This window comes from Polypterus senegalus, chromosome 12 (assembly GCF_016835505.1).
Source record: "Polypterus senegalus isolate Bchr_013 chromosome 12, ASM1683550v1, whole genome shotgun sequence".
NCBI classification, from domain to species: Eukaryota; Metazoa; Chordata; class Cladistia; order Polypteriformes; family Polypteridae; genus Polypterus; species Polypterus senegalus.
This window is the reverse complement of record NC_053165.1, coordinates 108,189,097-108,216,971: the sequence shown is the minus strand read 5'-3', so window position 1 is coordinate 108,216,971 and position 27,875 is coordinate 108,189,097. Positions and strand designations below refer to the sequence as shown.

Genomic DNA, 27,875 nt, shown 5'->3' with positions numbered 1-27,875 from the left:
GGACCATCTCCAATGCCACAGACGTCAGCTGCTACAGTTTACAACTCACAAGAGACTGGAGTTCAGACCTGAGCTTCTGAATTTGATTACGAACACATCACATTTTAGCTAGAATCGCGCTCTGACTTTCTGGGGCTGCCATGTTTCCCAATAATGCGTTTACATTGGGCAAGCAGTTGTCAGTAAAACGGCGCAATAGCTTGTATGACATTTTTTAAGGAGCAACGCATCGTACCGACAACCGCGAGAAAGCCCTTACAGAGGTATACACAGTCTGTTCCTTTAATTTCTGTTGTGGACAGTTGGATATGGGGGGTCAGACTGGCTCGTATTTGTACACTTCTGTCAGTGCCCTAACCCTCGTAACGTGAAGGTATGACGATTTAGGTTGAGGTTCGACGTGTGGCAGGTGTGTGTGTGTGTTATGAGCTTACAATATATTTTACTGTACATACTTAACTCAGGTCCTTAAATTTTTATTTAACAAGCGGCTCTTTTAAAATGTATTAATGCTGTATTTTGCAGGGAGCCGTTTTAAATAAACCTTGGTCCCGCTCTATTGTTAGGATTTGGTGTTGCCCACCAACAGGTGGCAGTCAAAAAAGCGAAGTGCCCATAATGGCCACAAGAGGGACTCCGCAACACATCTGTAAAATTTGAGCGCTATCGAGTGCGGGCAGCAGAAGTCTTTCAACTAACAGCTGAAAAACACACATATGGTCAGGTCCTGATAAGGCCTCTGCAGTTACTGGTGGCTACATAAGCAAGCAAGCGCACACACACACGAAAACTTACATTAGGCCTGTCCATGAAACTACATGCTAACACACAAGTGCCCAAATATGCTGGAAGACACGTACACGGACTACCAGCTCCCGTCCCCTGTGGCCGTGCGTCAACGTGGTCAGACTTAAATCTGCATGTTCATATTAGCTCGTGCACACCAAACCAGTGTTTATGTATGATAGTGTCACCTTGAGCTCCATGATGGTGTCTCCCCTCATGACAAATGAGTCTAACTTGATTTTTGGCTGTGAAGAATTTGTGCACATTTGCTTTATAATTAATGTTGTTGCATGCAACCCACTGGGGCTTCAGCTGGACCAGTTTGGTTTGTGGCATAGGCCTAATAAAAAAATATTCAGATATAATTTTTTGTAAATTTTACAAATATTATCCAAGACATTTGTGATTGGACACCAAATGTTATTTTAGTGGATGGAACAAACACCAATTATGATACTTCACCTTTTGGATAAAAAAGAATATTTAAAATAATCATGTAAAGGATATTTAGGAGGTGGTTTTAAAGAAATCCAGCTCAGGATCTCAGAGGACTAGTGCATATCCCAGCAGCTTTATGAGGAAGGCAGGACCTGGACAGGGAACCCATCCACTACTGAGCTCAGATAGAGCCAATTTAGAACTGCTAATCACCGTGTAATGCAGGTCTTTGGAATAAGGGAGGAAGAACGACAATGCAGATGTGAGGATGGGCAAATCCCAGAACCGGGGTCGCTGGATCAGTGTGGGAACAGTCCTAGCCAGTGTGCCACGCTAACAAATAAAATCAGATCAATTGGAGAGATGACTGTTACATTAAACTTCCATTTTTCATTTATTTCTTGTAATTGTCATTTATTCCATACGTTGTTGAACTCTTGGGCCACAACAATGACTTCAATTGCAAATGTTCAAAAAAATAAAATAATGAATATTAAGTAGTGATGGGCAATTCACAAACAAATCGTTCTTTTTGAATGACTGTTTTCAGTGAATCTTGGGAATCGATTTGCAAGTATGAATGAATCGATTCAGCGCAGGAGAGCTAAAGCAAAGGCATGATGCCATCAGCCTCTTTCATTCCATTGTTTAAAGTGCATGTGGAAGTCCCGACTGATTCATGATTCTTTTTAGTTTGAGCTAAATCATTATCGGCAAATGAGAACTCTGTCCTTCATCATTTTCTTGTTTATCATACAACTACAATGCAGTAACAACCCATTTATATTAGAATGTGGTGTGTTTTGTACACTTTGTTATTTGAATTACTTTAAACAGAATATATATATATACATAATACTGAACTAATATTTATGGCCCTTTGTGCATTCAACAAATTAGTCTCACAAAGCTGAACCTTAAAAAAATATTCTAGTTTCCAACAATTAATCTTTTAACTTTACCTTGGCACACCCGTTTTACGGCTCTTTGAAATTTACAGAGCATTTATCATTCTCTCATGTTTTCGAATTTCATCTGAATCTTTACTCAAGAAGAAGCCACACAATTCTCATTCATTTGATTTGCAAGCGAGTCTCAAGATTTGATTTGTGAACAAATCATTACCTGAGAACAAGCCCGATGATTCTCATTCATTTGATTCGTGAACTAATCATTACCAGAGAATATGCCACATGATTCTTGTTCAGTTAATTTGGGAACGAATCATTAGCCAAGAACAATTCTCATTCATTTGATTTATGAAAGAATCATTGCCCGGGGTTGAGTCATACAATTCTCATTTATTTGACTTGCGAACGACTCTCACGATTATCGTTCATTTGATTCTGGAAGTGAATTAGTACCTGAGAACAAGGTGCACAATTCTTATTCACTTGTGATTCTGTAACATAATGTCTTATTTTAATTATGTATCTTTAAAGTATTATTATTCTTTCTGTACTGAAACAGAATCATGTTAAATAAATAATTCTATATATATCATCCACTTTAATAAAAGGGTAAGCGTCTGTGTCCATCCAGTTGCTATGTCTCGGTCATTCCACAAGATGGCACCTCACAAACATCTTTTTTTTTTTTGTAAAAAAAAGAATGTATTGCATTCGTCATTCCAGCAGATGGCGCACCAAAAACAATAGCACTGTTTTTACAAAATCCATACTAAATGGCATATGCCTTGCGTGGTGTGCTGCAAATGTTAACGCTGAGTTATAGCCACACAAAATAATATGCAAATTATTACATTTTACATTTTTGGTGCAAGCAGAAGGAATCCCCCCAACCCTGAACATCACATATGCATCAGCTTGTAATCCTACTGTATACATGAATCAAACAAATCAAATGAATGCAGAATTCAAAAGAATCGATTTACATAAAGGGGTAGTTCAAAAGAATCGAATCAGCGAAGTGAATCAAAATGCCCAGCACTAACATTAAAAGTAGACTAGGTAAAATGTTACTTTACATGGCGTACACAAAAGAGCCGTTTGGAATCACAGTGCTGTTTTACGGGGACCCACTGATGTCACATAAGCAAAAAAAAAAAAAAAAAAAAAGTATTTTTGAAAAGGACAGCGGTGTAAATTCTCCTTGACTTCATGTTTGATAACCAGAGCCCCATTTTACCAGCAGTGTCTCCTGTTGCTAAGTGTCTGCATTCACACCTCACCGTCCAGACCCAACTTGTGTTCTACTGGCCAGTCTGGCTGAACTGCCTCTTGCTCTTGACACCTTTGCTTTGCCATATTTTTATTTGCATTTGCTTCTGTACAGATTTCAACCTGTTTGAGCTTTTCTCAGAGTTGCCCATAATGTTGTTATTGGTTCCATAATCAAATACCATTCTGAACTTGGTTATTTACCATCCACCTGTCCAACACCCCACAATCTACCAGGCATAACCAACAGTAAAAAGTGTGTCCTGTAGTGGATGCCGTCAAGACTGAGCAGACACTCAACAATTTCACCCTGACTTCATTATCACACTTTTTATGACTGGATGGAATCTTAACATCATGAGTAAACGTAATAAAATGTAATATGCAAGTCATCGATTGCCATTAACCAATGTGTCAAATATATCACAACCCCTTCCAGACTGAAAGTGCCACATCATGATTGCTGCACAGTGTTACTGGTGCCCGGGTACTCTTACCTACTGCTGCGCAAAGTGACTTATGATGATATCAATTGTGTCACAATGCTTAGGAGGAAAGGGCTAAAGGATTTCACCAACGGTGGGGGCTTCTCCGACTTCAGATATCATAGTGTGCCCAGCCTTATTTGAGTGGCGGTGACACAGGCACACATGCTTGCATACTTGCCCACACACACATACATACTTACATACTGTACACTCAAACTCACTGCAGTAACAGAGTAGCTTCTGGCTTCACGCCCCCAGTGTTTTGATGTGCCTTTTCACGCAGACACAGGCTGTCAGGACAGCATGATGTGTACCTGACAGGGCAAGGTGGAGCACTGCCATGATGGCCACCCTGTCAGCAACCAGGGGCTCCATCCCTGAGTGGGGAGCTGGGAGAATAGCTGCATTTGTCCTTTGGCAGTACTGTGAGGGTCCTGGCTTGCATGGGCACTGCACTGTTTTGTGTAGAGTAGCACAAGGTTGAAAGCAGGAGCCTTCCATCCTTGTAAATAAAATGTTTTCATACAAGAGAAGTTACTGGATGGAAGCAGGACCCACAGGAAGGCGAGTCACACATTTTTAGGCAAGTTCCTCAGGTTTCTCAGCTCAAGCTCCAGCTGCCGGATTTTAATGTCCTTTTGTGCAAGTTCATCTTTGAGTCTGCGCAGCTCATCCTGCTGTCGGAAAAACATGCGGAGCAGCTTTGGGAAGAAAAAGGAAGTTCAAGTCAGAGTTGATAGGAATAGCGTGACCCCCAAACCCCTACTGTGCACCCACAGCCAGGAAGGGCATGAAATGGACAAAGGAAGGAGCTGTGAGGGTGGTGCTCAGGGCCTGTGTGGGAGAAAGAGTAGCATTTGAAGGTGCATAAGTCATGAAGATTTGTTATTGAGGACATTCTATTGTGACAGTAGGGTATAGTGCCAGTTGGTGAGGAAGAAGAGGGGCTGAAAGTAGTTTACTGAGGAAGAGGTAGTACACGGGCGGCTCTTTTAATGGACCAACAGTGTGGAGAAGAATGTTATGTTAGTGTAGCACTGAGGGTTCTTTATTCAGGAAGAAGGGTAGTGAGGAAGGACATGGGCTGCAGATACAACACACTACTGATGGTCCTCTTGTAAGGAACAGGTGAGTTTGGATGTGTGCTGCGCTGATAAATTCTAATAACATGATGCAGGAGTGTGGCAACATGTTGCCACGTGCAAGTAACAATTCTGCGGTAGTCTGTGAATGTGACAATACCATAACAGGAGCAGTGCTGAATGTTCACCAGTGAGTGTATTGTAGAGAGCTTCCAGTGCAGGGAGGAAGAGGATGGACCAAGAATCCAGTTTGTTAAGAAAGAGAAGGACCAATCAATGGTACAAATGAGGGCCTGTGAGTATAGTCATTAATGAAGGGCTAAGGATCTGCCTGGGGTGGCATGGTGGTGCAGTGGTAGCGCTGCTGCCTTGCAGTTAGGAGACCTGGGTTCGCTTCCCAGGTCCTCCCTGCGTGGAGTTTGCATGTTCTCCCCGTGTCTGCGTGGGTTTCCTCCCACAGTCCAAAGACATGCAGGTTAGGTGGACTGGCGATTCTAAATTGGCCCTGGTGTGTTTGTGTGTGTCCTGCGGTGGGTTGGTACCCTGCCTAGGATTGGTTCCTGCCTTGTGCCCTGTGTTGGCTGGGATTGGCTCCAGCAGACCCCTGTGATGTGTTGGGATTCAATGGGTTGGAAAATGGATGGATGGATCTGCCTGAAGATCGATATGGTCTGTGACTGTTGTAATGACTGGGATGACCACTGCATATAACACACCAGGCTCCTGTGACCACCAGCTTACTCCTCCAACCCCACCAAAAATAGCCCTACAAACACTCACCTCATTCTCAGTTCTAGGAGGCACATTTTCTAGGAGATCAATTCCATTAACCACAACACCCTTCTTCTCTTTAACTGGCGCTTTAAACACAAGTGTTGATGGCGCTTTATACCCCTCCTTCAAGGATATGAGGATGGGATCTGTGCAGGCAAGAAATTCGGTCATGAAATGTTAACAGTTCAACAAAGGAAACATGAAGTTATTGAGTGCCTATCAGGACCAGGCAAGTATTAGATGTTACTGGGAGCCAGGGTCAGGCTCATAATATAATTGGGTACAAAAACTGGGAGTACAGCAAACCTTATTGTGGTTGTCATGCTCACCCCTGTTCATGCCACTCAGCCACTCAGTTGCTGTGAGCGCTGGCTCGTTTCCTGCCGTCATTGGGTAGATGTCTTCTTGGTAAGTTTCTGACTGGAAGAAGATAAGGACTCATCAGTAATCCTTTTGCAATAGAAGTCCCTGCTGTGGTAGAGCAAGTTAGTTACTTGTGTTGAAACACACTGGAACATTAAATTCACGTTCCCAAGTAAGCTGGTCAGGAGAAAATTGCCTCCAAGGGTACAGATATGCCCAGTAAAGGCTCTCCTGGTTAACTGCACATTTGTAGCAGTTTTCTCAGCAGGGTCCTGCAAACTGAGTCATCCCCTGACCATCTTTGCACCTAGGTTTGGGGTAACATGATACAAAGTAATGCATTAATGTAAAATATTTACATTTCTCAGTAACTATGTAGTATAATACATTACAGTTTAAATTGTTGAAATCACCCTGAAATCACTTAACTGGAATATAATAATAATTATTTACATTTATATAGTGCTTTTCTAACCTATTCAAAGTGCTTTACATAGACAGTCGGGAAAGCACCTCAACCACCACCAATGCTCAGCCACCCACCTTGAATTCTTGCGCCATTATACTTGCCACACATTAACTATTAGGTGGTGAAGGGGTGAGAGAGATAGTTAGCAAATAAGGGACAGGGGATTATTGACATGCTATGGTGGGCAATTTAGCCAGGACATTGGGAAACACCCTACAATTTTTGAAAGATGCTCAGGGATCGTTTATGACCACAGAGAGTCAGGACAAACTGGTGAGGAAGGCAGGCTCTATTGTAGGCACAGAGCTGGACAGTTTGACATCTGTGGCAGAGCGACGGGCGCTGAGCAGGCTCTTGTCAATTTATGGAGAATCCACTGCATCCACTGAACAGGATCATCTCCAGACAGAGGAGCAGCTTCAGCGACAGACTGCCGTCACCATCCTGCTCCACTGACAGACCGAGGAGACCCCACACTATGCGACTCTTCAATTCTACCCTGGGGGATAAACGTTAACATTATACAAAGTTACTGTCTGTTATACCTGAATTTTTATTACTCTTTAATTTAATATTGTTTTGTTATCAGTACGCTGCTGCTGCTGGATTATGTGAATTTCCCCTTGGGATTAATAAAGTATCTGTCTATCTATCTGACCTTTTACATGTCATCCAAATGACCATGCCAATTGTTACTTCAGTGTCCCCTGTCACTTCACTGGGCAATTGGGATCCATACAGACCACAGGGCAAGCACCCTCTGATGGCATCACAAGCAAAGCTTTTCCTAGATGGTCTTCCATCCAAGTACTAGCCGGGCCTAAACATGTTTAGCTTTAGGTTGATTACCTGTTTTGAAATGCAGATGGCATGGCTGCTGGCCATAACTTTCACTACTTGCATTACACATACTGTATGTCTGTAAGCAACTAAAATTTAAATGCATTGAAGTGGAGGTTTTTCATTTAATGTAGCAATGAAGGATATTAGCGTGGCTACCTGATATGCACCCTTGTATAATTTGCTCTGCACATGTGTGATGTGTTTGTTCACCCAGGTATAAAGTACATAGTGTCAGATAATGACAGATCTGTGTCAAATATATTTTATTTTCTGTATTAAAGGTCAACTTTTTGTATTAAGGTCAACTGTTTTCATTAAGAACGAAACAGTTTTCAGTTCACTTTGGAAAGATAATTTCAATTTTTCAATACATTCAAATAATAAGATTAAAGGAGAGAATTTAATTCCAGTTTAAGCAAGATAGACAGAAGTGTAAGGTGTCAGAGAACTTTATAATTAAACGCATGATAGCTATGTTACCATTTAAATTCATTGTGACGTCCTGCATCTTGATCAAAGAGCTCATAAGGAGTGAGATTTACAAAGCAAAAAAGTCTTCCATATCCAATCAAATCAAATGAAAACACTTTAAACATCATGTGCCCTAAAATATACTGCCATATCGTACATGCATTTTATTTATTTTTTTAATTCCCAATAAAGTGGAGATGTATGTGTGTTAACTGAATCTCTAATTTAACCATCTTACATTCACTGACAGCTAATTACAAAATGTCAATGCTATCTTTTTGTTTGCCACATTCCTTTCTGGTAGTATGAAGGGAAGGGAGACAAGAGAGACACAGAGACTTGGGCGTATTTGTTGTTTTACACAATAAACACAGCAGGTAGCTGGCCCTACCCAATCAATAAGTACATTGTTCTTCTGGCAGCTACACAAACAATCATTTTACCGTACACCAACTCCATGTTTCCAAGTGTTCCAGTTTTATTTTTGAGAATTATTTTTTTTTATTAGGAATTCTTCTTATGAACTAACTGCTGGATAATATTTTTGAAATGGCACAATGCTAATGTAAGTCACGCAGTTTACTTGTTTAACTGTTGAATTCACACTCACTGTTGTTGGTTATTTCCTACTTATTAAAGTACTAAAAGGACCCGTGCATTTCATCCTTGTATTTTCAAGTTGGTACATATTTCCATGGTTTTAGAGAGTAATATAATAGTAATTACTAATGTGATGATTACCCTGTGATGGTCTGGTGACCTATCTAGGGATTGTTCCTGCCTTGCGCCCTATGCTTCCCGGGATAGGCTTCAGCTTCCCTGAAACCCCACTCAAGATAAAGTGGGTTTAGAAGGTGAAAGGATGGATGATTACTTTCTTTGAATAAGTACCCCAACTATGTTTATCATTCTGCTCTTGATTTATTCATTTAATTAAGCAAAGATCAGTCATCCTGGCCCATATTGAGTGCTGAGGAGCATCACTTGTTACTCTACTCTGGCCAAACAGAACAAATAAATGGAATGTACCTGTCCTAATTCCCAGAAATCCAAGTCTGCAAAACTTACCCGCCGAGGCACAATCATAGAAATGGGCTCAATTACCCCTTTCAGGGTAACCAGCTTGTAAAAGCGAAACACTTCACAGGCAGAAACATCTAATCCATGCTTTGGCATGACTCCTAGAGACAAATGAGACAGAGACTAATGGAGCAAACTATGACAGGAATTGACATACCCACATCAGACACATTACTTATGTTATGTTCAGGAAGGATAGGCATTGCAAACAGGATTTTGTTAAGTTAATCTAATGACATTTTTAAACACACTCATAAATATTTGGTAGTGGGGGGAATGAGTGCAAAACTGTAGTTGTACACCTCTCTTAGGCTTTCTGGACCAAAACTAGGTATAACTCTGCATGACTGTAGCGCAGGTTTGCAGTTTGTGGGAACAGTAATGGACAGACAGTAGGGGTCAAGTGCACTTCATTTTAATAACAAAAGAAAAAAGCTCTCGGTTTCAAAGGACTACCAATACACATAATGTGGTCATATTCTTGGTTCACTATACTGGCACACCAATACTTAATTCTTGAAGAAGGGTTCCCCTCGCTGTTTTGAAAAAACTATAAAGCATCTGCTTTTCAGTATGTGTGACTTTATTTCTTCAAGTTTAACAACATTAAGGGATATTAACCTTGCATAACTTATTATTTTACTGCTGAAATGGTGCCATCCCATCAGCCTGCTGTTCACTCATGCACAACCCTAGAGAACATATTAAGCTAAAGGTAACCAACAGTTATCTAATTTACTGTATACAGATTATCACATGGTTTTGGGTTACCATAAGTGGCCGGGTCATCTTGCCAAAGATTCTACAAATATCTGGAAGTTTATTGTAGCGTTGCAACACTATTCTTCCATGCATTTTACATCATTAGCATTCTAGAAACCTTCAACAAAACACCCCTCTCAGGCACTGCTTCTGAATCTCCTACAAGTGCTCAGCAGAGATCTGGTGACCGAGACAGCCATGGTCCTTTGTTTTCATAGTCTTCAAAGCTTTCATTGAGATTACATCTCCAGTGCACAGGGGCATTGTTATCCAGAAAGACCCAGCCCTTACAGAGAATCACTGGAGCCATACTGTGCAACCTACACCTTTACTGTGTGAAATAAGTGGTAAGCTTGTGGACTTCTTTTGCTCAGCATTGTGCCTATTCTCACATTTTATCGAATTGCATTTTTCCTCTGCTTAGATCATTGTTTTTGTTCTTGGAAACACTTTAAACCTCAAAACATGCATTTAAACTTAGCAAGCTCGACTGTAGTATCCAACAGTGTGAAGTTCTTTCAAATGAACAACTGAGTCTGCTCAGCCTCATCATGCATTAAACAGCCCATCACGCTTAAAGTAATTTGTTAATTATTTTAATTACTACACCTGTGAAGAAGCACCTGCTTGCAATATAATGTGACACTTTCATTCTCTCAAATATGTATATTGTTAGTTGCCGGGATTTCAACAAAGCCCTTTGGAGTGGACATTACGAACAAAGTTACTCTATACAGGGGGTCCTCGGGTTACAACGTTTCGAGGTTACAACGCTCACTCCCATAAAAACTTTAAAAAATTGAGGCATGAGAAGGAATAAAGGTAAATATTTTTTTTACACTAATTTTTTCTGTTACTACAGTACAGTGTACAGTACAGTATATTTATGTCCTTTTCCTTTTTCTGAGGCTTAGATTTTGTGTTTTTATGTTCTAGATCACGGGTGTCAAACTCCAGGCCTGGAGGGCCGCAGTGGCTGCAGGTTTTCTTTCTAACTCTTTTCCTAATCAGTGTCCAGTTTTCACTGCTGATTAACTTCTTTACCCTATATTTTAATAGCATTGTTTTTAAGGATTAAGTCTTCTGAATTGATTCTTTTCTTCATTAAATGACAGCCAAACAGAAATGAGACATGAAACGAGCCAGCAGATGACCAGCTAAATTGGGGCTTCAAACTCCAACCAGTTCCTTAATGAGAAGCTGATTCCTGCTGTTAATTAAACCCGTTATTCAATTCCATGGCTTGTTGCTGCTCTCTTTTTTGCCACAGCAGACATTTCCAAAACTGTTGACATTCTGTTTTTATCTAAAAACTCCTAAAATGTTTTGGTAACCTGAGTGACCAACCTTACTGAGACCTTCATCTTTATTTTCAGATTTTGTTTGATGGGTACAGGTGAGCAGTCATGTCCTGCTTGTTTTATGTCTCATTACTGTCCGGTTGCTAATTAAGGAAAAAACAATTAAGGAGCCGGAGTCAAGCTAATTAAAGTTAAGGCTAAAGAAGTTAATTACCATCAAAAACTGGTTACTAATTAAGAAGATGGTTAGAATGAAAATCTAAAGCCACTGCGGCCCTCCAGGACTGGAGTTTGACACCCCTGTTCTAGATTATCCATCCATCTTCCAACCCGCTGAATCCGAACACAGGGTCACGGGGGTCTGCTGGAGCCAATCCCAGCCAACACAGGGCACAAGGCAGGAACCAATCCTGGGCAGGGTGCCAACCCACCACAGGACACACAAACACACACTAGGGCCAATTTAGAATCGCCAATCCACCTAACCAGCATGCCTTTGGATTGTGGGAGGAAACCGGAGCGCCCGGAGGAAACCCACGCAGACACGGGGAGAATATGCAAACTCCACGCAGGGAGGACCCGGGAAGCGAACCCGGGTCTCCTAACTGCGAGGCAGCACTGTACTAGATTATGATTTTGCAAATGTGTTAAGATAGGTAAGTTACTTAGGCTAGAGTGTGTTTCGACTTACACCAAAATTCGGGTTACATCACTGTTGTAGGAACGTAAACTGTGTCGTAACCCGAGGACCCCCTGTACTGGAAAAGCTGATTATGAAATATCTTGCTAAAGTGAACAAGCTAGCTATATAGTGTCCCCTGAAAGAGACAGTATATTTTAAGTCCCCTGCTATCAAAATAAACAAATACCTTAATCCTGGGTCTGAAATTAAACTTTTATAAACTCAAAACAGAATGCACCCACCCAAAATCCCTTCAGGTAATGAGTCTCATGTTTGGCAATAATAATATTTGTTAGTTCATACCCAGTCCCTTTTGGGGGGCAGGTGAGCGGAACTCCATTAGGTACTGCAGGTACGGCTTCTCATTACTGATTTCATAGTATCGGATGTTTCCATCGCCCTGGAATGAAGGGAAAATTTTAGGGAAAATGATCAACGTGGCAGAGTTGGCTCCAAATCAGATGTGTAGAGAAATGGCCTGCAAGGGATGTAGCTAAGCCAACAAATGAAAGCAGCTGGTAAAGGAGCTGTCAGATATCCCAACAGGTAACAGCCATTTTGTTGCATAGCCTAACAATTTTACTCCCAAGAAAATGTCAGATGAATCTGGTGCAGTCAGGGTAACTTGGGTGGACTTTAATGTCTTTTTCACTCTGCTTATATGGATGGTTCACAGTTAAGATCTTCAACTTTGCCTCACAACACCCTTACACACTGCCTTATGCACTCAAAATTCACCCTGCCCGCAACGCCAAAGAATAATTCATCATTCACATAGTGGTGCAATGTTGATTTCAGAACAGAATATTTAACACAAACTTCAATAAACCAAAAAAGAGAGCACGCACCTTGCCAGCCAGGTACAGCATGTGGGTGTCTGGATCATAGAAGGGAAAGAGCAGTCCAGAGAGTCCATCAATCTCTTCCTCAATTAATGGCATGGAGAGGTCCTCCTGTTAAAAGGAGGCAAAATTGTTGACAAAAATCCAAATCTGACAAGCACAGCGCTTGGCAGAGTCATGAACCAACTGAAAACTGGAAGTAACCTTCCTTTAGAGAAATGCTTCTCCACAGCTGCTTCAACTGAACCTCAACCATGCCACAACAAATCACCTCACCTGGTCTGCCTCTGCCACCTAGTTTCCAGGTCCAGCATCACATCCATTTTGTTTTAGGGTATCAAAAACTCACCAACAGGGGATAATGGAACTATGGTTTAGTGTTTAGAGAGCTGGATATACATTTGATTATTCTCCAATTTTATGAGGATCTGTGTGAAGAGGTGGCCTGCTATATAAACACAATATGGAAATGCAAGCTCCATTCCCACAATTTCCTGACATGCTGGATTACTGAATTTGACCTGCTCCTTGCTGAAACCCTTCTGGACAGACTCAACTTTATGAAGTTCCTTAGCCCCAAGTACAAATATGAGTGCATCTGAAATATACAAGAGACCAGCAGGGGGCTCACCTGGTCCCAGAGGGCTATCTGCCTTGTATTCCATCGAGATACACCAGTGGTCAACAGTCTCTTCACGTTCCCCAAAAACACCACTCTGTTTACCTTGTGGTTTTTACAGCTTGCCTCCTGAATGCAAATGAAGAAAAAGAAGATCAATTATCAAGCAAGTCCGTATGGCTGTACAGACAACAGAGAAGATCATACTTTCAAATTGGCAATTCATCACTTGACTTATAATACCTGCAGCACTTGACCAGACCTTGGCTCAATAACCCGCAGCTTCCTGTCTTTGCAAGTAGTGGTTAGGAGGCTGCCGTCTGTGTTAAATGACATGCAGAGGATGACATCAGAGTGACAATCGATCATTTTGACTGGTTCACCAATGTCCAGGTTCCATATGATGATCTGACAGTTAAGCAGAGAAACATTAACATCCACTCAAAAGCACAAATTTCTCTAGCCAAAATGTGTAGGCCATATTACCTTGTAGTCATATCCAGCACTGAACAGAATGTTGTTAGTGGTGGGATGCCACTCTATAATGCCAACACGCCGGCTGTGTGCATATAGTTCCAGGACTGCTTCTGTCATGTTTCGCTTTAGTCCACCCTCGGGAATCTCCCAGATTCTTACCTGAAAGAAAGTCAGCATCACTAGGCAGGCAGCCTGGCTTCATTAATGGATACAGCACTCCCTTTCCATTGGATCTTACTCTACAGCAGTGTTTCAAAACCTCGGTCCTGGGGGACCCCTGTGGCTGCAGGTTTTTGTTCCAACCAGCTTCTACTTTTAATTGAACCCCTGGGCTACTTAAGTGAACTGAAATTTCCCAAGTTCTGTGTTTTGGGAACAATATAGAAATTAGAAAACTTTTTAAAAATATTTATATTAAAATGTACCAAGCAGTTATATTGGAATAATGTATTTTTTTAACAGTATTTTCATCCTGATTTTCATTCTACTTTTCAAGGTCTTCTAATTGTTTAATTAATCCATTATTCACTCATCAGAGGGTCTGATGCTAAAGTAGTTGCAGCCTTTGATTATTCAGTGTTGTTTGCCAGCGTGTCTGCTCTGCTCGTTTTAACTTGTCATTAATAAGATACAACGAAGAGGAAAAACTTCACAGAGAAAGGGCAAAATATAATAAAATCAACAAAAGAGAAATACTTCTAAATGTCTTATAAATGTAAAAATCATGCTGCTATGCTTTTCTGAATGTAGAATAAAAAAAACAAAAAAAAAAACCTGCTAATGAAATAAGATCAGTGCTATCAGGTGTTGTCACTGATTAGGAATCTGATTGGAACAAAAACCTGCAGCCACAGGGGTCCCCCAGGACCGAGGTTGGGAAACACTGCTCTACAGGTTATATACTATAAATATGCACACACACACACACACACACACACACACACACACACACACACACACACAAACAACATCCACCATCTTGTACATATGCCATCCATTGATCTTTAAACAAGGTCATAATGGATACTGATTTTTCTACTGTATTGGATACTGCACATCCATAGTATTTTAAAAGGCCCATATACTAAATCCAATGTGACACCTCCACTATCTCCTACTCATTCATTCCATTCTGTGCAAGCTTTTCATGGAAATCCCAGTGTTCAAGAACCCCTTTTCTGGATCCTGCTATATATTACCCCCACACATTTCTCCATATTCAAATATCCATTGAATCTCAGATGGATGCATGGATCCTACCCAATAAAACAGAAATATGCATAAGTCTAAGCTGTAACATAGCACTAAACCAGTGGGCCTGTGACTTTATTTTGCACAAAAGAAACTACAAAAGCAAATGTTAAAAAAGCAACAAAGAGAAAAAATGTTTTATATAGAGTGTATGTATATGAGTTAGGCTAAATCTGCAGCCTTGTTCCACCTGGTCCTTGACACTAGTGGAAAAGTGACAAAAGATTACTCCATCATCACTTACAGAGGTGTCCTCGGAACATGAAGCTATGATGTTATCGATGAATGGATTCCACTTGATATCCAGGACATTGCCTTGATGACCACAGACCTTTGGAAAGTGGGGATCAACCCTTCCTGTCTGGAAAAAAGAACAGAATGGATTTCTACACAAAGATCCAACAGTTGCAGTTGAAAACCTCCATAATTCATACAGAATGATGCACACACCTCCTCTGTATCTGTAAGACATTACTCTCATTCAAGTACAATTTATCATCACAACATTTAGAACTTAGAAATTGAAAACAAGACTTGAGAAAAGTATAAAATGTTTAAAAACATACTGAGACAACTAAGGGGAAATAAGAATTCCGGCTCAGAAACAAATGAGCCTAAAACTAAAACATCACATCCAAAATAATATATTTATATAGTCTTGATACACAAGACAACACCAAATCCTGACCAACTGCTGTGATTAGCCACTGCAGAAAGACACGGGTCCTTGGCAGACAGGGTCATTTCTGGTCAGTACGTGACTGGATTCATTTTTAGCTATCCAGATTAAATATTAAGGACATGAAAGGAAATGATGTGCCTCTCAATTTTCAAAAATGTGCTCACAAAGACAAACAAAATTCCATGTCATATCATAAAACTAGTAAAACAAACCACCCAAGGTGTCTTAGAATCAAAGGGTAAACTCATCAGTGCAACAGTAATTTGAGGGGAATGTATGTTTGGAGAAGGTGGTGCCGTAGATATTGTCTCTTCATAGCAAATGATCTCTTATTCAGATTCAAGGTGTGAAGACCTCCGAGTGAAGCTTTTCCATGTTCCTTGTGTACATTTTTAATGTGGATTTCCTTTGTCAGTGCTAATCAATCCCATACTGGGATCAATACTACTTTGTACCTGTTATGGTCAGGATATGCTCCCGCTGTCCAGGACTCAGAAATGAATTGAGCAAATTACAAAAATGGAGCCATGCTCACATTTTATTTTTTATTATAACACACATAAATGATTATTTAATTGCATTCCAGTATATTTTTATACAAAACAACATAAATGTATATCAGATTGTGTCAATAAAGTAAATGAGACGCAATATTTTAAATGCAATCTTGTCTTAAACAGGGGGCTTACAGTGAGAACAATGTAAAGACAGTGCCACTCTACACGAGTAGACACAAAACATTTCTTAACGAGTGAGCCCGCAGCCAAAATCCAAAATGACCCCTTAAGGAAGGGGACTTTCAACAAGCAATAGTCTCCAAATCCTTGCAATCAACAATAATGAGACCCTAAAACAACACCCAGTAAAAAAAGGCCCACCACAATGAGCATCTCAAATCATGTTTTGTTTAAGTAGCACCTGACAAGAGACACAGCCTCATTCCTAAGTGGTGTTGCATAGCCAGCACCAGCATTTAAACTTACATCATAAAGGCATCAGCAGATTCAAAGATTTGATCATACATTATTGTAGTTTCTAGTCCATCGGCTTAACACTAGGCCATGCTGCTTAATTGCAGCAGTATCTGTCCAGCAGATGTTTGCACTTGGGCCTTCTAAGTGTGAGAGGAGGGGGGAGATCACATGGGCTACAGTGCATGCTGGGAATAAGGAAAATCTAAGTCGCTTTATATGCCAGTGATATCCTGCTCTCTGTGGGACGTTGCCTGGCAAGAATAGGGGTATCTCTGTGCCTTGTTACCAAGTAAATGAGCACTGAGAATTTAATGCTTTTCACAAGAGTCTCATTAGGTGGAATTTAACTTCTCCAGCACAACACTAACTCCCTGCCAAAGGATGTGGGCAATTAACCAGGAGCTGAGCTTTATGCTTCACGAACTCCTCCCTCTTTTATGGTCCACAGGACACTTCACTCCACAAATGAGCAAATGACTCGGAAAGAAGTGATGCTCACAACCAGACTAGTGTATAGTATTAGCCTGCTCTCATCCCCTATATTCAAATTTCACTGCACCTCGGTCCCAATATCAATATCTGTAGTATCTGAAAGAAAAACTTTTTCATGTTTTCAAATCTTATGACACACAGCATCATCTATGGCAAAAGTAGTAAAATTCACCTGCTTGTCACACAGTAAATTAATTTCTCTCAATAAATCAATTCTTCATTTCTAACCAGGGTCAGTACAAAACTGGCTTTGAATATTTTTTCCACGTAGTGCAGATTCAATTGACTTGGCCTAGACACACATAACACAAGCCATACTTGTTCCCTTGAAACTGATTTATCACTGGCCAACTTCAAAAGCTTGGAATGATCCAATATGTTATTAGTTACATCATTTTTTTATTTGACCAACTTCTCTGATACAAATGGCCTTGTTGTCTGAGTTATTGGTCTCTAGCTAATCAAATTCATAGACCCTGGCACAGTCATTTTTTTTTAATCTTAGAAACTGATTTGAAACTGGTCATTTGAAACTGGCCATCATCACAGGGGGTCTGGCACAGCCAACCTTGCCTTTAGTGATTTGTGTCAGACAAACCCTATCCATTATGATACAGCCTCCAATGTTTTGAGAGATACTGCCTTTTGATTGGTTGATCTGACCATTTCTCCAGGTGTTAGTTTAGCTTTTTCAAAAAATGGCCTCTAATATTGTAATCGGATTAGCTAAGGTAAAGACTGTTATGCTTCAAAATGTTAAGGGTCCTTTACCCTTGAATAACTTTACTCTTGCTTTGCCCTTCTCCTGATATGTCTACATTTTTGTGTGTCTTTCTTTCAATCATCAGACATCACCAGGTTCAACTCAGGTATGAACTCAGAAAAGTAATTAAAGTGGCTAAATGTCAACATGAGGAACAACTGGTAGTAATAATTTACACAGCCTTTGGATTATGCTTAAATTTCTGATGTAGTTCCTGACTCTGTTGTGAGTGATACAACACAGGAGAGGCAATTTTTACATGCTATGTACTTCAACATTTGCCGTTTACGATCTGTGAGTTTACGTGGTCTACTACTTTGTGGCTGAGCGAATGCTGCACCTACAGTAGACACTTCCACCTCACAATAATAGCACTTATAGTTGACTGGGGCAGATCTAACAGAGCAGAAATTTAATCCACTAACTCAGTGGTTCTCAAACTGTGGGGCGGGCCCCTCTAGGGGGGCGCGAAGATGTGAAAACAGAAAACAAGAATCAAAAATATGAAAAATACATCTATTGAATCTAAAACAAGTTAACTTAAACTACATTCTGATACTAGAAAAATAAATATAGAGTTAGATAAATGTCGATAAAAGTTAAGTAGGTATAATAAAATATGCATCTATGATATATCATTAATTAAAAAAGAACAAATTGGTATTAGTGGGCTCCTTTCAAAAAAAACGTTAGGGGGCACGATTAAAACTATTATGAAAACTCGGGTCGCAAATACTTAAAGGCTGAGAACGCTACACTAACTTGTGGCAAAGGTGGAATCCGATGACAGTGCCACGTTTAAAGTCACTGAGCTCTTCAATGAGACCCATTCTACTGCTGACATTTGTCAATGTGCAATGTGCTTTACTTTATGTACTTGTTAACAGATGAAACATTTGAACTAAGTAACTGGGAGGGTTGTCCGCACTCTTTTGGCCATATAATGTACAACACTTGCTGCCTTAGAAAGGCAGACAGTATTACTAAATTCCTTAGACATTCTGTACAGCCTCTTTTGTCATTCCTCGCTTCTTATAAATGGTACAGGAGCATTAATACTTTTCACCAGAAGATTCAAAAACTATTTCTAATGTTACTTAACAGTCAACGATAGCAACAAATACTGTAAATGTTCTTGCATGTGCATAAAGCGTATAACTACGTATACAAATGCTACATGCTCTGCTGTTTTATGTGAGTTTGTGCGTTTTTTTGTTGACATTGTATCACTTTTTTGAAGAGACATGGATGGAAGAATTTTTTATACTATGTACACATGTCAATAAACCTGAACGTGATTAGCTGTTTACTAAGGATGAGTGAATTCTTACTTGTTCCAGTGGGATGACAAGAAACGAGCCACCGCCGGAGCTCTCTGTTACTATGGCAAGGTACTTGGCATTGACTGCGCAGAAATGGTTGTCATGAACATTCCTGGTAATGGGAATTCCATCAAAGCAGTGCTCTCTGTTAGCTACCTTGCCATAGACATTTCGAAACTTGGAGCACCGGTACTGAGGGCGCCATGACATCTACAAGAGGAACAAACACAAAGAATTATTGCAAAGAGAATAAAACAATCATGAATATCAAAACTTTAGGACTGTTCCAGGCAAACCTGTCACAGGTTCTCACACATCCTATAGTAATTATTCTGGCACAATTAACAAGCATGTTGTGCAAAATCTTGGTATAAAGGACATCTTCCGCACAAACAAGTGTTGAAAAACTGTGTCAACAATGCTACAAACACCTCAGCACCTGTAACCTGCGGGAAGACTTGGCACTTTTGATACTTTAATTCTATATATAAATTTGACACTGCTAACATTGTTACCCTATATGAACATCAGCCTTAGTGATTATTGCTCCAATATAATAAACTGGCATCACCAACACTGTGGCTCTATCCTCCACAACAGCCTGGTACCAACAACACTGTAACCACTCATAGGAAAGCAACACTGTGTTCAATGAATGTGTTCAGCACCATGGCATCATTCTACTCCAATTTCCTTGATAAAGAGGACCCTTACCTTCATGCATAGCATACCTTGCAGTTCATGTGAAAGTGTCACTACTCTTTGAACTCCACTTATGCTTCCTTGCTCTCTCCCTCTCCTGTCACAGCGGAGCAGGACACGGCTTCACTGGCCGCTCTGCACAGCCCGCTGCAGTCAGCTGACTCACACGGAATGCAGAACAAGGAGAGTCTCCCCTTTCACTCCTCTCACATAATAGTGCCTCTTGTGCACTGGCCATCCTCCTAGGGGAGAGACTAAGGGAGCCCCAGCGCTGCCAGTGCCATACAGTCTGTCTGGCCAAATATAATAAGTATGCATATATACACACACCTCTACTTGCTCACACATGTAAATGCAGATACACACACATACAGAAGATCAAAAACACACATGCCTGAATCTTAGAATGGCACAAGCAAGAAGCTTACATCTCCGGGAGCTGTCAAGGAGCTTTAGACACCTGACAGATGGCAGTGCTTTGTGAGGCATGTGTTAGAGAATGCAACTTCCATGTCTGCTGCTTAACTTGCTCATCTTAGACTCAAATACAAAACTGCATAACAAGTCATGAAGTTCACCATGATGGCATAGGAGAATAACATGGGGTGTGTGGAAATCACAGTGTTCTTTTTTTCTCTTATTTGCTCTCTTAATTCATTTACTAGCTTCTTACAGTATGCTGCTTTGTAAAAAGGGTCTTTGAGTGCTAAAATCGTAATAACTCAGCTGGGCCTAGAGGTGCAATAACTAAATCTGACTTTGGCTCAACGGCGAGTGAAACCTTAAGGAATAGGGGAGAAGTTTCCTATCTCCTCCAGGTGTCGCCTTAGGAATTAGAAAAGTCCATTCCTGCTTTTTAGGCATCAGGAGATTGAGGAGCAATGAACATTCCACTCTCTCCATATACTCTCAATGGCCAAGCCTGGAGAAAAAGTTAAGATCTTCTCTTGATGTAATCTAAGGGACCTGTGCTTTGTGAAAAATTGATTCTTATAGCTGAATACGTAAGGTGTGAAAAACTAAAGGAGTATTAAGAATGTCCGCTTTCTGTACACTCATTGGCCAAGCCTTACTGAGTAAAGATAAATTTCTTATTTTACACTTGAAAAATAATGAGGATAATTCATCTTAGCATTTCAGAATCCAGGAAATCAAAAGCAGCGATAAGATGCACCAGAAATTTCTAAAACAATATGGGGAACTACATACCAGATCCCAACTCTTTGTTTTAGGGGAAAAGGTTTCAAAGAGCAATGAGAAGACTCTTCAATACTCTTGAAGGACCTGAAACAAAGTATTAAGAATATCCTATTTCTACACTTCAGTGACATGGACCTCGAGGAGTAATAAGGAGACTCCACACCCTAGATGAAAAAGTCTTTGGGAGCAACAAAAAAACTGAAGACCTGCACTCAGTGACCCCAACTTCAGCAATAAGACAGTTTACTCGAAGGTATACATTCTGTCATTAAATATTCATCAAAGAAGGGGAAAACAAGAAGAGACACCCCTTCCTTATATGGTAGTTCTGTACAGATGACTAACACATGAAGGGAGAAGTTTCTGAAATCTAAAAGATTCATTTAGCTGTCCAGAGAAAAGGTATTGATTAGAGAAGTGAACCCAAGTCATGGTCTTCTGTACTATGTGCCATTACAAAAATGTAGATAACTCTGTTCTCAATTTGTCATGGATAATAATGGTTTTACTGTCCACCCCAGACCCAGAATGCTCTTGGAAGGCACAGATTCCTTTGAAGACAGCTCATCGCTGTGCTGTCCCCTTCCAATTTCCTAACTGGCCAGCTGGTCTTCAAACTATGCTGTCATTAAAATTAAAAAAAGCTCCTTTGTTAAACTGTCTTTCTTAAAAGCAAGCAGCCGCCTGGCATCAGCTCAAGAACCCTGCAAATTTCCGGAGGCCATTCATGTTTTTCAGTGAAGAAGCTGGGCAGTGGCCATGTGGTCAAGCACACACTCTGGCTCCTCCTCCACAGCACTTCTTAAAACTGGTCAGCGCTCTTTGTATTTTCTTATTCTGCACATGAAGGACTTCAAAGAGACTTTGCCAGTGTCAGATCTCACTTCTCTGGGACACTATTCAAATGTAACTAGACAACAACCAAATACATCCTGGTCACAAAGCCTGGGGAATACCTTCATGGCTGCTGCCAGCGGCCATGAACTGATTCCTCTGATGGACCCCACAATTCCTGCAGAACCCAAGGCTATTAGTACATTGCCCGCAGTTTGCACTGCTCTTACATTTCTTCTCAGAGTACTATTTTTCAGCTCAGCTACAAGATTGGAGATCTCCAATGGGGATGTCATACTCCTATCTTTCATTGGCCTAGAAGAACGCCAAAATAAAAAAAGTGAAGGATTATGAAAGATTGCTACTACAACATACTGTATCATGTCTGACAAATGATTTCAGCCATGTGAGCCCAGACGTTTAGCAATCCATGAGAGATGGCCTGCTTTTACTAGTGATTGGCTAACACAACTCTTCGCTAAAAATATCTGACCACCAGCATGAGAAAGCCAATGTGCTGACCAGTGACGCACAAGGATGGCCACTGGGTAGGAGAGCGGGTCCTATTGATTTGGGAAGCACAGTTAGCAGACTGACTTCAGCCTGTTTTGTGCAAAGAAGAATTTTGGCAACAGACCTCACAAGTGACTTTAGTTCACATCAGAGGAAGCATACAACTTTGACTTTTTGCACCTGTTTAGGAAGCTGATAGTTTTAATTTTAAGACCTCAAAGTCAAGACAAACTGTTTGTACAGCACACTTATTTTCACCAACATTAAAGAAAATATATTAAAAAATAACACACACCAAGAACTCCTCCTCCACCTCTTGGCTTCAACCTCTACCCACCCACACAACAATCAAGGGTCCCGACAGCATTGCTACACCAAGCTCTTTCCTTCCTCTCTGGTCCCACTGAATCTCAAGAGACACAGCTGCATCCTGCCTGATGAAAGATTTTTAAGACCGCACAGAGCCTCTGCGGTGACCACCTTGTCCTAAATGAAGAACATTTGTGCTGGCTGAGACCGCCATTTCTCTACACAGATCCCTGTTCTGTGTTCACGTTACACTGGAATGGGATAGTGGCACACTGGTGTGTGATTGAAAGAGCCCTCCTCAAGTTCCTCAAGTTCTTGTGTTAAATTTCGGACGCAACATCATATCAAAGAAGATCAGGAAATTGTCTACATCACCTCACTCTCCTGTCTTTCCACTTCACACTCTCAAGGGCCTGATGCCCCCTTTCACATTTCTTTGTCTCTACACTAATTCAATTAGGCGATGCCTGCCTGAATCTCCCTCAGCAAGACAGCTGACTGACACAAAAGACTGATAAGACAAATTAGACAGAAACTGTAAAGCTAAATGGAAATAAATATGGGAGGGATAAACAGAAGAGGGCTCATTAGGGAGGTGGTTAGGCTGCTCTGGACTGACCAACAGTAGCTTTTCTATGACTAATTTTTCAAGACCCCTATTTTATTCCTGTTAAACGTTGTCTTGCTGACCTCTGCAATGAGTATGTCTTGTCCCTGCAACTGAGAAAATTAAGTAAGAAGTGATGTGAAAATGCCCCCTCAGCATTCTCTTGCTAGTCCCAAGCTAAGCATTCTTAATTACACAGCAGCAGAAGAACTACATAAACGGCAAAACTCTTCACAACAGCCTACTTACTTCCTGTCCCATAACCTTTGACCTTAAGGCAGCAGGAGTTGGAATATTTCCACGGATCCACCAATTACATAAGACTCAGTAGATTGGATATATGCGAGTAACCGTTCAGAAAGGCGGACATTCTTTGGTCAAAAATGTGTGCTTTTGAAACAAACTTCCTTGTCATTGAATCCTTAGACATCCTGTTCTACAATAAAAGGGTGGGGAGGGGGCTTCATCAGATACTATGCACACAACTCAGATAATCATCACACTAAAGCATCAAGCCTTGTGGCCAATAGCATGACAGCTGGGTAAATGGTTCAATGGTCTCATTCAAGGAAGCAGACCAGCGGGAGGAAATGGACCCTGGCCAGTGGTCATCTGTAGAGACCCTCAGAGGCTCCTTTAATAGCAGCATTCTCCTTCTTAATCAGCATGTCTCCCTCTGTAAAAGATCCCCAGCAGTGCAGGCAGGATACAGATGCAATGTTTAGTGGGTGAGGGACCATCCCTTCCCTGTAAAATAACTTGTAAGGTTCTTCCAGGACAAGGTGAGTTTTACGGTTGTTATTCTATATAGTGCTTTTCAAGCCGAGCACTGTCATAACAAGTTCTCAAAATAATATGATAGTATACATTACAATATTGCTTGAGACGATTCACATACCATTGGAGCAGTTTACTGTAAGAGACAATTAACAGATAATGACAGCATTCATTCATTTTCAAAACCAGCTATGCCAACAGAGGAGGCCCATCCTAGCAGCAACAGGTGCAAGGGAGGAACTGACCTAAATGATACACCACACCCAGACTAATTCACACCACGCCAACAGAGTGTTAACAGAATGCTTTCGAAAAAACCCACATGAAAGCTACTCACAGAAAGCATCTTAGTAGGTAACTGAACCAGAATCAAAATCCTGCGAGACAGCAGTGTAACATAGAACCTTAATATCAAACTTAAACACCACACTGAACACCACTGATGTTACACATAGTGTGATATTTAGGAAGTTCATGCAAGGGGGAATACAAAACAGACATAAAAATCTCTGGTGAAATTCCCAACAAGTACTGAGCACACACACACGGTGACTCAGAGTATGGGAGATGTTTATACTCCATTTTAAAGGGCCTTACTGACTATTTCCCTTTCCTGGACAACTAAGACACGGCAGGAGTGAAGGGACGACCTTGGGAGCCACTGGCCAGCTGACATGCAAAAGTACATATTGCACTGGAAAGGATCACTGCACTAGCAGTCTGCACTGCACACTCCATTCATGAAAGAACTGAGATTGGTACTTTTAGCATCCCCTGAGACGCCAGCCAGGAAGCAGGTGGAGCACTAAAAGGGTCAGAGGTGATCTCATGCATACAGCAATTAGAATAAGAGTGGACATAGCGGAGGGAGGTTGACGAGTTCAGACAGCTCAGCACCCACACAAGCATCACTACAGCACATCAACAGCTGAATGGAGGTGGTGTGTCAAGCAAAAGGCACCCTACACAGGCAGAAATACTCACATTGACACACGTGCGCCCACACATACACAGCCCTGAGAACGATGACTAGCGCATGCGCAGCCGCACTCGCTGGAACGCTCCCAACTCCAAGGGAGTAAAACTCAGGAGAAGGTGATAATGGAGATGGAAATAAAAGATTCCGATCCTATCCTTTACGAAAGTAAATACAAATATGAAAAGTCTGGGAAAATAATACGTGGTGATCGGCTACTTTAGTCCGAGGGCAAACAGTGATTCCCGTACTGTATAATCTCGGTGTCACACACATGCACTCTCTTGCACGGGTGTTCTTAAATACCCGTCATCTTATCTTCATCTATCAACTACACATCACAACGCTGCTCCGATTACCCCAGTGCACCGCATCGCACCGCACCGTACCGTAACAGCCGCCAGACAATAAGATCGCATTTAGCAAGCTAGCCCGTCTAATCTCCGAGTCCCGCAAACAGATAACACCCTGACATCCCACTGAAACATTCGTTTGCAAGGGCGACCTCCAGAAAACCACAAAGTGACGACGCTTTTTACAAACAGATTGGGATGAGCACCCCCTAGCGCCGCACCCTGCGGGAGAAGAGCCGCTCCTTGCGGCACCCATCAGTGCAAAGTACCAGGTGAAAGTTTGGAAGCGGGCATACTCAACTGACGACAGTCCCCCTCACACACGGCGACACACTTACCTTTGTGACAGTCATGCAGGCACTGCGAGAGAAGCGACGTCCGACGCACAGTGAGCTGAGCTCCGCTCTGCTTTGCGCGCCGCTGCGGCACTGGAGGCTCCCCGCACAATCAGATTAGGACGCCCTCGCCAAGCTCTGCTGATGTCACCGCGCATTCATTATGGATGGAGCTGCAGGAAGCAAAACTGGAGGAGAAAAGTGAGGCAGGGGAAGGAAGGAGCACAGCCCAGTGTGAGAGAGACAGGCCGGGGAAATGAAAGAAAGAGAGAAACAGGGAGAGGGAGGGCGGAAGGAAGGAAGGAGAAGGAGAGGAAAAGCCGCAGAGCGACCAAGAAAACTTCCGCGCGTGTCTTACGGGAGGGTGCATTGGCACCTCGGTCTTAGGTGGCCAGACCGGCTGATAGTTTTCTTACAGAACACGTTTCCTCGTTCTGATGAAATGTTTTTCCCTTTCAGTAAGTCGTGTACGTGAAAAGCTGCAGTGCTTTAGACGCCTCTGTTATGTGTGTATCTGACGACATCAAGGACACTGTACAGTACATACTGTCGCCAGTATGCCACAGGAGGCTGTTAACGGCTTTTTGCCTTTGCAGTTATCTAATGTACTCTACTAGTACTTTCATTTGTTAATTCATAGCTTTTCATGCTATGTGTAATCGTTTCTTTTATTTGGTGTTTTTATTTGCAGCCTCCTGTGACTAATTAGTAAATTCTCTTAGGATCCCAGTATATAAAGGAGAGAAAAACACTAGCTCAGGGACTGAGAGTATAAGAAGCTGAACCTGACTCTGACCCTGACTCAGACCCTAACCCAGCTCCTCTATGGAGCTCTTGGGGAGGCTTATCAGTGACTCCCTGTCATTCAAAGATTCCTTTGGGATTTACTGTGGTTGTGTTATGTAGTGGGCTAGACTACAAAAAAGACAGAAGTTAAACTGAGTAACAACAGATTGTGCAGGTAGAGTAGCTCCCATAAGGGCTGGAAGAGAGTACCACATCATCCCTTATATTTGAAAAACAGAGTTGTCTAACTTGTATTTGAAAAACAGAAAGCATTTTCTTTGGTTTAATAGACAATGCCCTTACTCTCCTGTGAAAAAGTAAGTACACCTCATGAAATGTTTCTTTTTTAACATGTGGACATATCAAGACTTCATCTGCATTGAAGGATTATCTTTAGGTAAAGGTTATGTAATTGCAAAAGAATAAAAATTTGACTTTGAGATAATGTATATAACAAGAAAATGCAAATATGCCATTTCCATTTGTGGTAAAAGCGATTAAACCCATGGGTCTAATAGCTGGTATTGGCCTTTTATGCAGAAACAGCCTGAAATGGGCATTTGCTATAACTATCTCCCAGTCTCTCACATCGACTGGGAAAAGGTTTATATCACTCCTCCATTCAGAATGTCTGAGAGGTGTCTTGCTTGCCTAGCCCAGTTCAAACCAACCCCCCTCCACCACTTCTCAATGGGAATCAGAGTTGGGCATTGGCTTGACCATTCCAAAACCCCCAAGTTTTTTCTTTTCAACCATTCCTTGGTGGATTTGCTGGTATGTTTAGGGTCATTGTCATGTTGCAAGGTCCACTTTCATTTGAGCTTCAACCTTCTGATAGATGGTTTCACATTAACCTAAAGCACCCCCTTGTACAATGAAGAATTCATAGTGTGATCTTGGATGGCGAACTACCTCGGCCCTGATGCAGCAAAGCAGCCTGAAACCATAACATTTCATCACCATGCTTTACAGCAGGTATCAAATTCTTCTGGTCAAATCCAAGTCTTCTGGTACGGTGACCAGATAACTCTCTCTTTGACTCATCTGTCCAGAGTGTATTGTTCCAGAAGTCCTGATCTTTGCCTAGGCGTGCATGGTCAAACTTTAGTTCTGCTCTGATGTTCTTTCTGAAAAGTAAAGGTTTCTTCCTGGCACACCTTCCGTGTAGATCTAATTTGTGCAGCTTTCTCCTAACGGTAGACTGAAACACTTTGACATCAGCAGTGGCAAGAGCTACTTGTAGGTACCATGATGAAATTTTGGGGTTCTTAGAGACATCTTGCATTCTGCTCTTAGGCTGAATTTGCTAGGGTGACCTGGCCTGGACAAGTTAGCAGTTGTT

General features: G+C 41.4%; 1 protein-coding gene across 2 annotated transcripts; it reads right to left on the bottom strand.

The window, feature by feature from the left end:
- Positions 1 to 3,478: 3,478 nt before the first annotated feature.
- On the bottom strand, positions 3,479 to 26,227 carry coro2bb (coronin, actin binding protein, 2Bb). Of its 2 annotated transcripts, XM_039773203.1 has the most exons (12): positions 25,751 to 26,227; positions 19,151 to 19,351; positions 15,153 to 15,269; positions 13,667 to 13,816; positions 13,424 to 13,588; positions 13,193 to 13,309; positions 12,568 to 12,672; positions 12,023 to 12,119; positions 8,963 to 9,075; positions 6,078 to 6,168; positions 5,755 to 5,894; positions 3,479 to 4,593 (listed from the first exon to the last, which is right to left on the bottom strand). In XM_039773203.1, the coding sequence occupies exons 1-12, from the start codon at positions 25,763 to 25,765 to the stop codon at positions 4,462 to 4,464; spliced, it is 1,443 nt and encodes a 480-aa protein (XP_039629137.1). In that variant the 5' UTR covers positions 25,766 to 26,227; the 3' UTR covers positions 3,479 to 4,461. The 2 variants fall into 2 exon arrangements, with proteins under 2 accessions (XP_039629137.1, XP_039629138.1); XM_039773204.1 differs by lacking the exons at positions 8,963 to 9,075; positions 12,023 to 12,119; positions 25,751 to 26,227.
- Between the last annotated feature and the right edge of the window lie 1,648 nt (positions 26,228 to 27,875).

What these genes read in the sequence shown, in the direction of transcription:
- coro2bb (XM_039773203.1), bottom strand. An exon ending in GTGCTGGATATGACTACAAG is followed by an intron (nt 13,589 to 13,666) that starts GTAATATGGCCT and finishes CTTAACTGTCAG; the next exon opens with ATCATCATATGGAACCTGGA. An exon ending in TGCCCCCCAAAAGGGACTGG is followed by an intron (nt 9,076 to 12,022) that starts GTATGAACTAAC and finishes ATTTGTCTCTAG; the next exon opens with GAGTCATGCCAAAGCATGGA.